This window comes from Ranitomeya variabilis, chromosome 1 (assembly GCF_051348905.1).
Source record: "Ranitomeya variabilis isolate aRanVar5 chromosome 1, aRanVar5.hap1, whole genome shotgun sequence".
NCBI classification, from domain to species: domain Eukaryota; kingdom Metazoa; phylum Chordata; class Amphibia; order Anura; family Dendrobatidae; genus Ranitomeya; species Ranitomeya variabilis.
Window position 1 is genome coordinate 15,675,447 of NC_135232.1, and position 14,967 is coordinate 15,690,413.

General features: G+C 42.2%; 1 protein-coding gene across 2 annotated transcripts in view; it reads right to left on the minus strand.

The window, feature by feature from the left end:
- Positions 1-413: 413 nt before the first annotated feature.
- LOC143793562 (uncharacterized) overlaps positions 414-14,967 on the minus strand; it is a 293,906-nt gene continuing 279,352 nt past the window's right edge. For both annotated transcript variants that reach the window (XM_077280632.1, XM_077280631.1), the window contains one exon: positions 414-5,745. In XM_077280632.1, the coding sequence (XP_077136747.1) occupies positions 4,538-5,745 (1,208 nt within the window). In that variant the 3' untranslated portion in view covers positions 414-4,537. The remainder of the gene's footprint in view (positions 5,746-14,967) is intronic.

Sequence of the window (14,967 nt, forward strand, 5' to 3'; positions counted from 1 at the left end):
GAGGATAGCTTTATCATCCCCACTACTCACACCAATTTGTCACGAACCGGGGTTGTTTGGTCGCCCTTGGTTCCTTCTGAAGGGGATTTATCTATATCCCACTTCCCAGTTCCAGTTTGGAACTTGCAGCTCTCTGGCGCCCCTTTAACCTCAGGTCAGGTTAGGTACTGCACCTAGGGTAATTAGTCGCCAGAAAGGCTGACTGCTATGTACTGGCTATTGGGCACGCTACAGCGAGGGTGATATAACTACACCCACACAGGCGGGAACAATAATTATCAATGCCGCCAGTCGCTGCAAAGAAGCCCAATTGCACAGGACAAAGTCACTGCCACCAGCTCCGATTCCACCAAAGGTTAACGGGTCCGAAGCCAACCCAAATCAGTAGCGTAATTCACCTCAGAGGAAGCAACAGTTCGTTCATAGAGCAGGAAGAGACAGCTAGTAAATTATATATTTTATTCCATACAAAGTTAGGTAGCATTTACAAAGTATTAAAAAGATATTATAAAGAAGACGGAATCATGCGTACGATGCAATTACAAATAAAATGAGGATTAAAATAGAAGAGAACACTTACAGGTAATTATGTCATGTTATCATCTTGGCTGGCCTGTGGCTTAGGATAAATACAGACAGATGCATAGAACAGCTCTGCCGAGCTGGTGTTAGCTCGCTTCCTCATGGTCAGACTATGTTATTCTGTGTTACAATAAGATTTCTTTTCTCATATCAATTTTGTTGTATATTTCAGAGAAAGACATCTCTTGAAAAAAGCTAGATAGCCGAAACGTTGAATGAATTATATGTGTGTGTATGACCTTTTATTAGAAGTGCATTTTTCAATTTTGGAGTCCACCGTCTGGATTTTTGGATTATAATAAAATTTACTCATATTTACTATAGTGTGCCAGAGTTTGTCTTTCTCTTTTGGACTATTTTTTCTCCTGGGCACCTTTTTGCAGTGACCACCCCCTAATCTAATAGTGTACCTAGTGCTGTTAGGCACCCATTCTTACACATCATATATATTATCTGCAACTTTGCCTAAATAGAGATGTATATGTGTTTGGATGTGCCCTTGACTGCACAATACTTCTTGGTTAACTATATAGTCTGCCAATTGTTTTTTGACCTATTGAATATCTGATCTTTGTATGTGCATAATAGGGTAAAACAATCAAAAATTCTAGGTATATACACTAAAGTTTAGGGTTACTTAGAAATATCCTTATTTTTTAAAGAAAATAATTTTTTTTCCAATGAAGCCAACATGAAATGATTCAGAAATACACTCTATACATTGTTAATGTGGTAAATGACTAAGAAGGCTAATGGATGGTTAGAATACCCTTGAAAACCCTTGTGCAAGTATGTTAGCACAGCTGAAAACAGTCTGGCTGATTAGAAAACCTATAAACCTGACCTTCCTTTGAGCTAGTTGAGAATGTGGAGCATTACATTTATTGGTTCCATTAAACTCTCAAAATGGCAAGAAAAAAATAACTTTCATGTGAAACTCAAGTCTATTCTTGTTCTTAGAACTGAAGGCTATTCCATGCGAGAAATTGCCAAGAAACCGAAGATTTCCTACAACGGTGTGTACTACTCCCTTCAGAGAAGAGCACAAACAGGCTCTAATCAGAGTTGAAAGAGAAGTGGGAGGCCCCGCTGCACAACTGAGCAACAAGACAAGACAAAACGCCTCACAGGTCCTCAACTCGCAGCTTCATTAAATAGTACACGCAAAACGCCAGTGTCAACGTCTACAGTGAAGAGGCGACTCTGGGATGCTGGCCTTCAGGGCAGAGTGGCAAAGAAAAAGCCATATCTGAGACTGGCTAATAAAAGGAAAAGATTATTATGGGCAAAAGAACACAGACATTGGACAGAGGAAGATTGGAAAAAAGTGTTATGGACAAATTCAAGTTTGAAGAACCTTTGTGAGACGCAGAACAACTGAAAAGATGATGGAAGAGTGACTGACGCCATCTGTCAAGCATGGCGGATGTGATGGTCTGGGGTTGCTTTGCTGCTGGGAAAGTGGGAGATTTGTACAAGGTAAAAGGGATTTTGAATAAGGAAGGCTATCACTCCATTTTGCAGCGCCATGCCATACCCTGTGGACAGCATTTGATTGGAGCCAATTTCATCCTACAACAGGACAATGACCCAAAGCACACCTCCAAATTATGCAAGAACTATTTAGGGAAGAAGCCGTCAGCTGGTATTCTATCGGTAATGGAGTGGCCAGCAGTCACAAGATCTCAACCCCATTGAGCTGTTGTGGGAGCAGCTTGACCGTATGGTGCACAAAAAGTGCCCATCAAGCCAAACAAACTTGTGGGAAGGGAAGCATGGGGGGGAATTTCCCCAGATTACCTCAGCAAATTAACTGCTAGAATGCCAAAGGTCTGCAATGCTGTAATTGCTGCAAAGGGAGCATTCTTTGACGAAAGTTTGAAGGAGAAAATTATTATTTCAAACTAGATGGTGGCCCGATTCTATCGGATATTCTAGAATATGCATGTCCACGTAGTATATTGCCCAGCCACGTAGTATATTGCACAGCGATGCAGTATATTGCACAGCGACGTAGTATACAGCACAGAGCCACGTAGTATACAGACTTAAAATAAATAAACATATACTCACCTTCCGAAGGCCCTTTGAAATCCTGGCTCTGTGTGCGGTGCAAGCGGCAGCTTCCGGTCTCAGGGTTGGTATGAGTGCAGGACCTGTGAGGATGTCGCGGTCACATGACCATGACGTCATGGCAGGTCCTTGTCGCATACCATCCTTAGCACCGGAACCTGCCGCTTGCATGGAGCGGTCACCAGAGCGTCACGAGAAGCAGGAAAGGCGGCGGAAGGCGAGTATGATTTTTTATTTTCTTTATCATTTTTAACATTAGATCTTTTTACTATTGACGCTGCATAGGCAGCATCAATAGTAAAAACTTGGTCACACAGGGTTAATAGCGGCGGTAACGGAGTGAGTTACCCGCGGCATAACGTGGTCTGTTACCGCTGGCATTCACCCTGTGTGAGCGATGACTACGGTGAGTATGGAGCGGGCGGCGGGCACTGACTGCAGGGGAGTAGGGAGGGACTAATCGGACTGTGGCAGTCGCTGATTGGTCGCTGCAGCTATGACAGGCAGCTGGCGAGACCAATCAGCGACTTGGATTCCATGACAGAGGCCGCGACCAATGAATATCCGTGACAGACAGACAGACGGAAGTGACCCTTAGACAATTATATAGTAGATAAAAAATTTTAATTAACATTCTCTGGGAGGATTATAGTCCCGGACATACCCACCTTTCTTTTCTGTATCTGTTGGATTTATCTCACGTTCCCTAATTTTAATATTATTCGATTGGAATTTCAAATAAAGACTATTATTTTAATTACCACATGGCGGTTTGTAAAGCTTTTGTTCCTTTGGTGTGATTTTATTCACACCAGAAAACAAAGTGCTGGATTTTCACTAACTTTTTAAGTCCCAACCATTCCTTCAAAACCAGGATTTATCATCCAAACACTTCCAATGGATCTAACCAAGTACTGAGAGGTGAGCTGAAAGCAGACAACTTTTTCTTTAGAGGAATGGCATGCATGGGTGATGTCTACATAGAAAGTCTCTTCTAAAGCCCATGCACAAAAAAGCTGGCCTAAAATCTGCCACGGCACATGCTAAAAAATATGAAGACTCCTGTGACTCTATATTCTGGAATGAGGAGACCAAATATTTTTGGAACAGATGGCTCCAAAACTGTATGGCATCGCAAAGGTGAGGAATACAATGAAAATGCATGGTGTCTACAGTGATACATGGTGGTGGCCGTGTCCTTATCTGGGGCTACATGAGTGCTGATGGTGTCGGGGAGCTATATGTCATTGATGGTAGATGTTCTGTTCTATAGTGAAAGGGAGATGCTGCCTTCACTTCATGCTCTTGGTAGACTTGCACTTTTCTAACAGGACAATGATCCAAAACACACATATAAGGCCACTGTTGCATTTCTGAAGAACAGGGTGAAAGTGATTCAGTGGCCAAATATCTCCTGATCTGAACTCAACCAAACACCTATGGAGAATTCTGAAGAGACAAGATGAGCTTCACTCTACATCCAGCATCCAGGCTCTAAGAGAGCTTGTTATTAAAAAAGATAGATGTTGCATTATGTCATCAACTTGTTTATTCCTTGACTTGAAAACTTGTTGATGTCCTTAAAAATCATGAAGGACCTACAAAGTACTAGATGTAATAGTTTTCAATGGTGGGTGTACTCATTTTTACATCAACTAATTTGAGCAAAGCTGAAGATTTTGTAATGAAAGTTACGGTATATTATTAACCTAACTTTTATGTTATTGGTTAAAAAAAATGTTCTCTGAAACTCTATATAGGCAATATTTTAGAAATTGTTCTTGTGTTCAGTGAGATATTAATTAAAATATTACTTCTCAAATTGGGTGTACTAGTTTATGCTAAACAGTTTATTAAAATGTATAAAGCACAGTGAACATAATTATAGTTTATTTCCTGTATGCCTTCTCGCATGTATAACAAGATTTGATTTATTTACAAAAGCTTTCCCACACCATAAACATGAAAACGGCTTCTCTCCCGTGTGACTTCTCTCGTGTGCAATAAGACTTGATCTATCTGCAAAGCATTTGTCACAGTATGAACATGGATACGGCTTTTCTCCTGTATGAATTTTTTGATGTTTATGAAGCCTTGAATTATCTGTAAAGCATTTTCCACATTGTAAACATGAAAATGGTTTCTCCCCTGAGTGAATTCTCTGATGTTTAATAAGATTAGATTTATCTCTAAAACATTTTCCACATTCTGAACATGAATATGGAGCCTCTCCTGTATGAATTCTCTGATGTATAATAAGCGTCCTTTTATCTGTGAAGGACTTCCAACATTCCAAACATGAAAATGGCTTCTCTCCTGTGTGAATTCTCTCATGTCTAAGAAATTTTGATTTATGTGTAAAGCATTTCCCACATTCTGAGCATGAATATGGCTTCTCTCCTGTGTGAATTCTCCGATGTGTAGTAAGACTCCTTTTATTTGTAAAGCATTTAGCACATTCTGAACATGAATATGGCTTCACTCCTGTGTGAATTCTCTGATGTGTAGTAAGACTTCCTTTATCTGTAAAGCATTTCGCACATTCCGAACATGAAAATGGCTTCTTTCCGGTGTGAATTTTGAGATGTCTAATAAGTCTTCCTTTATCTGTGAAGGCCTTCCCACATTGTGAACATGAAAATGGCCTTTCTCCTGTGTGAATTCTTTCATGTGTAACAAGATGTGTTTTATATAAGAAGCATTTCTCACATTCTGAACACGAAAATGGCTTTTCTCCTGTATGAATTTTCTCATGCATAACAAGTCTTGATTTATTTGTAAAGCATTTCCCACATTCTGAACAGGAATATCTCTTTTCTCCTTTGTGCTTTCTTTGTGTTAAAAAATCTGAGCTTTTAGTAAGTTGCTTATAGCACTGAAATCTTGTATCCACGTTGTCACCTGGAATTGTGGTAACAATATGAGATTGCTCAGGAGAGGGTTCCTCATGATTAGGAGGACTATAAGAAAGTGAAGTGCTGTGAAGTCTAGGAGGTCCATGAAGGGTAATGAGGTTTTCTCCATTAGAGTGCTTCCCGATATCTTGTTTTTTACAATTTAGTGATGATCCGTTATTCTCACAAGGATTTCCTATAAGGATGAAAGATAGAAAAAAATTCACATACCATCTACAACACAAAAGGGATTTCTACATTTATTCTATAGAGGTCACAATGAAGACCCTCGTCAGCAAAAGTACCGGTAATATGGAAGACAACTACATGCCATAACATTAACACAATGACAGATAAAGTGAGAACACTTATAAACTGGTGACATTGGAACAAGTGACAGATATTAGACAACAAATAAACAGTTCTCAAAGGGAACAGGTCATCAGGATTTACCTCCTTAATATACCACCAGTGCCATTTCACTCTCTATCTTGCCCTTAGTGTAGAAGAGTGTCCACACAATTAAAAATGGAATTTTAATGTTTCAGTACTATATGTACAGTTATATGAAAAAGTTTGGGCACCCCGATTAATCTTAATGTTTTATAAAAATTGATTTTTTTGCAACAGCTATTTCAGTTTCATATATCTAATAACTGTTGGACACAGTAATGTTTCTGCCTTGAAATGAGGTTTATTGTACTAACAGAAAATGTGCAATCTGCATTCAAACAAAATTTGACAGGTGCATAGGTATGGGCACCTCACCAGAAAGTGACATTAATATTTAGTAGATCCTCCTTTTGCAAAAATAACAGCCTCTAGTCCTGTAGCTTTTAATGAGTTCCTGGATCCTGGATGAAGGTATTTTTGACCATTCCTCTTTACAAAACAATTCCAGTTCAGTTAAGTTTGATGGTCGCCGAGCATGGACAGCCCTCTTCAAATGATCCCACAGATGTTCAATGATATTCAGGTCTGGGGACTGGGATGGCCATTTCAGAACAGTGTAATTGTTCCTCTGCATGAATGCCTGAGTAGATTTGGAGTGGTGTTTTGGATCATTGTCTTGCTGAAAGATCCATCCCCTGCGTAACTTCAACTTTGTCACTGATTCATGAACATTATTGTCAAGAATCTGCTGATACTGAGAGGAATCCATGCGTCCCTCTAACAAGATTCCCGGTGTCGGCATTGGCCACACAGCCCCAAAGCATGATGGAACCTCCACCAAATTTTACTGTGGGTAGCAAGTGTTTTTCTTGGAATGCTGTGTTTTTTTGCAACCATGCATAACGCCATTTTGTATGACCAAACAACTCAATCTTGGTTTCATCAGTCCACAGGACCTTCTTCCAAAAAGAAATTGGCTTCTCCAAATGTGCTTTTGCATACCTCAGCCGACTCAGTTTGTGGCGTGCTTTCAGAAACGGCTTCTTTCGCATCACTCTCCCATACAGCTTCTCCTTGTGCAAAGTGCGTTGTATAGTTGACCGATGCACAGTGACACAATCTGCAGCAAGTTGATGCTGCAACTCTCTGGAGGTGGCCTGAGGATTGTCCTTGACTGATCTCACCATTCTTCTTCTCTGCCTTTCTGATGTTTTTCTTGGCCTGCCACTTCTGGCCTTAACAAGAACTGTACCTGTGTTCTTCCATTTCCTTACCATGTTCCTCACAGTGGAAATTGACAGGTTAAATCTCTGAGACAGCTTTTTGTATCCTTCCCCTGAACAACTATGTTGAATAATCTTTGTTTTCAAATCATTTGACAGTTGTTTTGAGGAGCCCATGATGCCACTCGTCAGAGGAGATTCAAACAGGAGAAAAACTTGCAAGTGGCCACTTTAAGTAGCTTTTCTCATGATTGCATACACCTGGCTATGAAGTTCAAAGCTCAATGAGGTTACAAAACAAAAAAAAGTGCTTTAGTAAGTCAGTAAAAAGTAGGCAGGAGTATTTAAAACAAGAAAATGATAAGGGTGCCCATACTTATGCACCTGTCAAATTTTGTTTGAATGCAGATTGCACATTTTCTGTTAGTACAATAAACCTCATTTCAAGGCAGAAACATTGCTGTGTCCAACAGTTATTAGATATATGAAACTGAAATAGCTGTTGCAAAAAAAACACCAATTTTTATAAAACATTAAGCTTAAAATTAATAGGGGTGCCCAAACTTTTTCATATAACTATACCTATAAGGGAAGCCTTTCCGGCGACTATTTGACCTCGGTGCAGTTCCCTGACTGACCTGAGGCAGGTGGTGGCGCCAGAGAGCCGATCCCTGCTGGGTCCTTCTCTCCCCTACCCCAAGGTGTGCAAATTCGACAGCCCCCTTCCCCTGTGAGATCCATCACAAATGGTTAACTGAAAATACCATACAAATATTCACTCACATATAACAGAGGAATGCACCGGGGTGTGGAGGATGAGAAAAAAAAAACAAAGTAAAGGAGGGAAGGGAATTATCACACATACAAACCAAGCAACAGTGACCGATAACTCCTCAACCTCCTTCTCATATGAACACCTCCTCCTCCTAAGCCATGCAGCAAATGCTAGCTCTGACATGGATCTGAATCAGGACTCAGATTAAAGGTGATGGGAGTGGCAAACAGAGCTCAGAGTTTCCAACATGGCCGATTAACCCCTGTTCTTCCAAAAGAAATAAACACCATTAAAAAGGAGAAGTGCTTCTTCTCAGGGCAGGAGTAGGAGCAATCAGATGCTGTGGTCTTCTGGCTCCTCTCTGTTGCGGTAACCCCATGACAATATCCGTCTCGTCCTTATACTTGACCACCAGCATGTTGTCGCTGCATTGGCTTTTGCTCTCGACCTTTCTCAGCAGTTGTCCAATTAGCGACTTAGCGAGGTCTCTCTGATTTTCTCACACAGTGCCACATGTAACAGTACCTTTGGCAGAGAGGTTCTTAAAGAGTGGGATGCTGGTGTAGAAGTTATCCACGTAGAGGTAATAACCCTGATCCAGCAGTGGGTGCCCCAATTCCCACACAACTGTCCCACTCACCCCTAAGACAGGGGGGTCAATACTGGTGTCCCTCCCATCAGACACTAAATCTGTGGGTCTACCCTGATGTACTCTCATACAGATTAATTCCATACCTTGTCCTCTTACTGGGCAAGTATAGTAAGAATTTTAGCCTCCTTTTTAAATGAACCAGAGATTCATCTATAAAATGTCCGTTTGGAGGTTGTGGCCTCAGTAATTTTTCTGCTGAAGTGGTTAACTACTGGCCGAATTTTGTATAGACCATCAAAGTTGGGATCGTCTCGAGAGGACACTGCGCATTATCAGTATAAGGAAAACAGTTTTGTATTGCTTCAAATCAAGTCCATGTCACGGCCATGAGGATACCGGTGAGCTGCAGAGAATATCAGTACTCTAGTATTGCTGCAACTCTGGTTTATTCATGAGGCCCATATGCAGCACAAGACCCCAAAATGTCATAATCTCTGCTGCTTTTACAGGGGTCTATCTGGCGTGTGATGATGGGGGATTTTGGATGAAAAATTGATGGACGTATAAATTTGTCTGGGACACCATAAGATTTATTATATCCTCACTGAAGAAGCCAATTTCAGAAGAGGCCTGTGTAAATGGTGGTATTTATTAAGAAATTTATTATAAGAGATAAAAAAAAGTTCACAGGTGCCCCAAATTGGTATCAATAAAAGATCTGCGCAACATTCAGGAAGAGAAGCCATGACACCGCGCCGATAACGGCCAATAAAGTGATGGGTCTCAGGGAAAGGTCTGAATATTTAACAAGGGCAATATATTCCCCAAAAAACTGAAAACACACACAAGTTTGGCGTCACCATAACCGACCTGTATAATCGCAGCGAGGTCACTCTTACAGCCGAATAAATTCTGAGAAACAAAACGCAAAAAATAAATGTGGAATTGCGCTTTTTTTTTTAATTAACTATTTCACCTCAGCTTGATTTGTCTTTCAGCACATTAAAAATGTAAATGCACAATTCATCCTGTGGATGGAAAAATACAAAAGTTATGGCTTTGGAAGAAAAAAAAAATGCAAAAATGAAAATTTGCCCCATCAGAATGGGGTTGAAATGTTGATATTTAATGTCTAGGATTGCTGCCTCCTATAGGTGGCGCTAGAGACCCTGTTCTCTGCATCTGGGAAGAGGAAATCTGCATATCTTATTTTCCATGGGGATTGCATGGTTTATAACTCTACGTACTAGGAATTGCCGCGCTCCTCAAAGAGAAACATTACCCCCTATAGAGAGCAGTGTGCAGTGATCCGACCTTCTCCTCCACTACGGAGAGTTCTGGCTTCTACGCCTGCAGAGCGAGTGGTGAACAGACGCGGAGGCCGGAGAACGGCTGGAAAGCCTCCATGTCAGACTGACGGGTGATCGGCTCCACCACGTCCCATCTTTATGTCAGGACAGCGACTCGTGTTTTGAGGTCTGAGGGACGGTCCGGTGCAGATATTTATCCAGGACTTTGTGCACAGAACGGAGAAAGTGATTTGTCACAAAGAAGAAGAGAGAATGAAGGAGAAGACCAAGGAAGGAGACACAAGTGTCAGCCAAGAGGGAGGAGCCGGACACTGACCACGACTGATGACGACATTGAGCCTACACCGATTCTAAGGGACAGATGAGCGACAGCGGATTAGGGGGAGAATGATCACTAAATTAACCCAGACTCTGCTGAGTAAAAATCCACAACAGACTTAGAGACAGAAAGAACTCACAGGAGAGAATGGACAGAAGGATGGGACATCTGCAGAGAAAATGTGACCGATGCTCTAAGGAAGGAGAAAGATTCTGAAAGCTGCCGAGAACGAAGACTCAAGACTGATGGGGGGCGTGGCCTGACTGCTCATGGTGGAGGCTGCTTAATCCAGGAGCTCCCGTTCCTCTGGGCTGTAAAGCATCTTTAAAAGCATCCAGGTCAGCTTCATTTTCTCATCTCCTGCAGGGGATTCTCCTGATCTAATCCCCATCTAATGGGGAAACTAAAAAACCTACATTCTGCGGTTCCCAAGCGGGTTTCAGACTATTTTCCTCCAGACCGCTCAAACGCGATACATCACTCCAACATGGCGCCTCCTTCTCCCCGCGCTGCCCGCGCTTCGCGCCGAGACTCTCAAGCACAAGATACAAGCTCGGCGGATATCACGCCCGACACACCGGTCACCCTTTCCCTAACGAAGGGTTTGCTATCAGAGCTTCGCTCCTCTATTCACGAGGATATTAAAACCATAGTAACGGAGTTGAGGGGAGAGGTGACGGACCTCGGAAATCGGACAGATCACCTTGAATCTAAGATGGGCGAACTTGTTCAATCTCATAACACCCTCCTCGACGACCACGAACACCTTCAGCTTTTGGTTGAATCGCTGCGGGCTAAGAATTGTGATCTAGAAGACAGGCATCGCCGCAACAATGTCCGCATCAGAGGTGTGCCGGAGTCGGTCTCGCCGGAGGAGCTGAGACACTTTCTACAGGATTTTATGGTGGAAGTATTACCTGATCTGGACCCTAGAGACTTGAAAATAGACCGCATTCACAGAGTGCAGAAACCCGCTGGCATCCGTGCGGATCTCCCCCGAGATGTCCTCGCGAGAATTCACTTCTTTGAAGCTAAAGAAAACTTTCTGAAAGCTTTAAGGGCTACTTCTTCCCTCTCTGAACGCTTCGCAAAACTAGAAGTATTCCCTGATCTTTCACCAGGCACCCTCGCTTTACGTCGCATGTTCAAGCCCTATACAGCAGTACTACGTGACAAAGCAGTGACATACAGATGGGGATATCCTACCCGTCTCATCATCCGAAGAGACAACTCCACGCATGTATGCCTTAATCCCGCTCAAGCAGCGCATCTTTTAAAATCCTGGAACTTTCTCACAACATCTCCTACTGAAACATCTCAGCACTCCGGTAAAAGCTCCGTGGACAACAATGGCGCCCATGGAAGAAGGATCGACGCAGACTGGAGGATCGCTTGAACAAGCCTTTGCTGATCTGGTTCTTATTTTTTTTTCATTGAACATCATACCCAGAGGACCGTCTTCCTGGTCTTTTGTTTAATACGTTTTCTGGTTTTTTATTCCCCTTTCCTGTTTACTGCTATTTCCCAGACTGTAACTTTCTTTTCCCCTCTTTCTCCTTCTTACTCTCTCTCTCCTTTCCTCTCTCACCCTATCTCTCCCTCCCTACTCCTCTACTCCCCTTCCTCCTTTCTTATCTCTACAACTGGAAATAATGCCCCGCAGAGCGTTTTTTTATCTCGCTCTAAAAATTTTTTATTTTATTTCCTTTTTCTTATTTTTTTGGTTTTGTACGAATGTGGTGGTAAAACATTTCAAGGATTCTGATCTCTCCTGGTTTAGGTTACGAGGTCCTACTTTTCTTAGTTTATTTTTGATCTTTTACTGTTGGTCTTCTAATTGTCGTTCGTTAACGACTGTATTGTTGTGCTATGTTACTTTAATTGTCTCCCCTCTTTCTCCCCTCCCCCTTCCTTCCCTCCTTATGAGCAGCGCAATGATAGTATTAATCTTTGATTTTGCATTCGAGTTAAAGGTTCTCTTTAGTCCCTTATTATGCCTGTATCGATTCTAGCTATGAATGTAAATGGTCTTAACTCTCCTCAAAAACGGTCGCTTTTATATGGTCAACTTAAGCGTTCGCGTGCGGACGTAGTTTTTTTACAAGAGACTCATTTGCTAAGTTCAGACAACCACCGCATAGTCTCACGTTTCTATCCTCACCGTTTTTTCTCTAACTCGCAAAATAAGAAAGCTGGTGTTGCAATTTTCATTAGCGCCAATTTACAGTTTGAACTAATTACAGCCTTGCCAGACCCTGAGGGAAGATATCTGCTTCTGACCTGCCGCCTAAATGAAGTTCTGTTCTCATTGGTTGCGATATATGCCCCGAATGCTAAGCAAACTTCGTTCCTTAAGTCCATGTTAGATGACCTCTCCCCCTCCATGGTGGGACATAAATTAATTGCAGGCGATCTTAACGCCCCTCTAAACAAAACCCTTGACTGCTCCAACCCCCTTTCATTTAGAGCTGACCTTGCCCCTACTACCTCCTCTTTCCATCTGCACGATATCTGGCGCTACCTACACAGCACTGAACGAGATTACACCTTCTTCTCTTCTAGGCATAAATCTTTTAGTCGTATAGACTACTTCCTAGTTAATGACTCTCTTCTTCCTTTATGTATAGCAGCAGAAATTGACATTATCTCTTGGTCAGACCATGCCCCCATTACTTTAACCATCGCTGACTCTACTCCCCACATACCCCTTACCTCCTGGAAAATGAATGAACATCTCCTTACCTCAACGACCAATTTTGATACCCTCACTTCCCACCTAAAAGAATTCTTCCTTCTCAATAATGTTGGGGATATTGCTCCTGATGTATTATGGTTCTCCCATAAAGCAGTAATGCGCGGCCATTTTCTTAAACTAGCGGCATTTGCTAAAAGGCAATACAATGCGAATCTAAATTCCCTTCTGACAAAAATCAAAGCCCTCGAAACCTCTCTTTTATCCTCACAAGACCCTAAATCCTTAGCAGAGTTAATGAGTACCCGGAACCAACTTCGCTCCCTTCTTCTATCGCGCGTTGAATTGCAATTGAAAAAAATTAAATCCAACTACTACAGCATGGGAGACAGAGCTGGCGCCCTTCTTGCCCGTCGAATTAAAAAAACAGAGATCCATACCAGAATTTCCCATATCATTTCTCCTCAGGGAGACACAATTCGTAATCCTATTTTAATTGCCGAACAATTTCGTTCTTACTATGATGATCTTTATAACCTGTCTTCCTCCCCCTGTACGCCGCAACCTTCTCCTTCTATTATATCTGACTTCCTCGCAAAAGCTAACCTTCCCTCATTATCACCTGATCATTTAGATTTTCTTAACAAGCCCTTTTCCATATCCGAAATTCTAGATGTTATTCGCTCGTCTAAAAAACGTTCTGCACCGGGCCCAGACGGTTTCCCCTATCAATATTACTCTTCTTTCTCTTCCCTCCTAGCCCCTCATCTACTATCCCTCTTTCTATTCTGGCAATCTGAGGGGTGCATCAAACCTGAGGGTCTAAGAGCCTCAATTTCTACAATACCAAAACCGGGGAAGCCCCCTACGGACCCAGGCAGCTATCGTCCGATAGCTTTACTTAACTGTGATTTGAAAATTTACTCTAAACTATTAGCAGACCGTCTTAAGATAGTACTCCCATCTCTGATTGCATTAGACCAAGTGGGATTCATTCCTGACCGTCAAGCCAGAGATGCTACGAGAAGGATTATTGATCTCTTGGAGATACTTGAGGAGAGGGATTCCCCCGGTGCACTCATTTCCTTAGATGCTGAAAAAGCTTTTGACCGAGTGCACTGGGGGTACCTAGAGGCGGTCCTGGATAAATTTGCCTTTGGCGGTAATTTTAAATTGGCTATTATGGCACTATACTCATCTCCTAGCGCTTTTGTTAAGGCGGGGGGTTTTTCGTCCTCCACCTTTTCAATTTCAAACGGGACGCGCCAGGGCTGCCCCCTCTCCCCTCTAATTTTTGCCCTTATTATGGAACCGTTGGCTGCTATTATTCGCTCCCACCCTGACATCTCAGGCGTCTCTGTGGGTCCGATAGATCATAGAATTAGTCTCTATGCAGACGATGTTCTCCTCACTTGCACGAATCCTTCTACCTCTATTCCTTCTATTATGTCGGTCCTTTCTGACTTTTCCAACGCCTCTTTCTACAAGCTCAACCTTTCCAAATCCTCAATCTTTCCAATTAACCTCTCCTCTTCTTTTCAACATACACTATCCAAACAATTCTCTTTTAATTGGGCACACAACGGCTTTCGCTACTTAGGAATCCACATCTCCCCTATTAAGCACATTATTAGAATTAATTGCGACTCCTTACTCGCCTCTATTCGTTTATTATGCGCGGATTATTCTAGTTATAATTTATCTTGGGTTGCTCGCATACAAATTGTCAAAATGATGTTTCTCCCCAAAATTCTTTACCTACTCCGCTGCATCCCCCTTCCCTTCCCCAAAAAGTATTTAAACCTTTTTCAATCAGTCTTGAGTCGATTCATTTGGAATAACAAAACGCCTCGTGTTGCAATAGCCACTTTGACCCTCCCATATACCAAGGGTGGATTTGGAATGCCTGATATTCCATTATACTACGCAGCAATTGTTCTAGATGTAGCTAGAATCTGTTGGTTGGAGTCCCCTGCCTCACATTGGCTACAAATTGAATCGTGTTTTGCTCCTAAAGGGTCGACTAGACTTCTATTGGAAATGAACCTCCTCCGGCCGTCCCTTCCTCCATCTACTCTTCGTTCTATTAAAAGCACCCTCTCGATCTGGCAGAA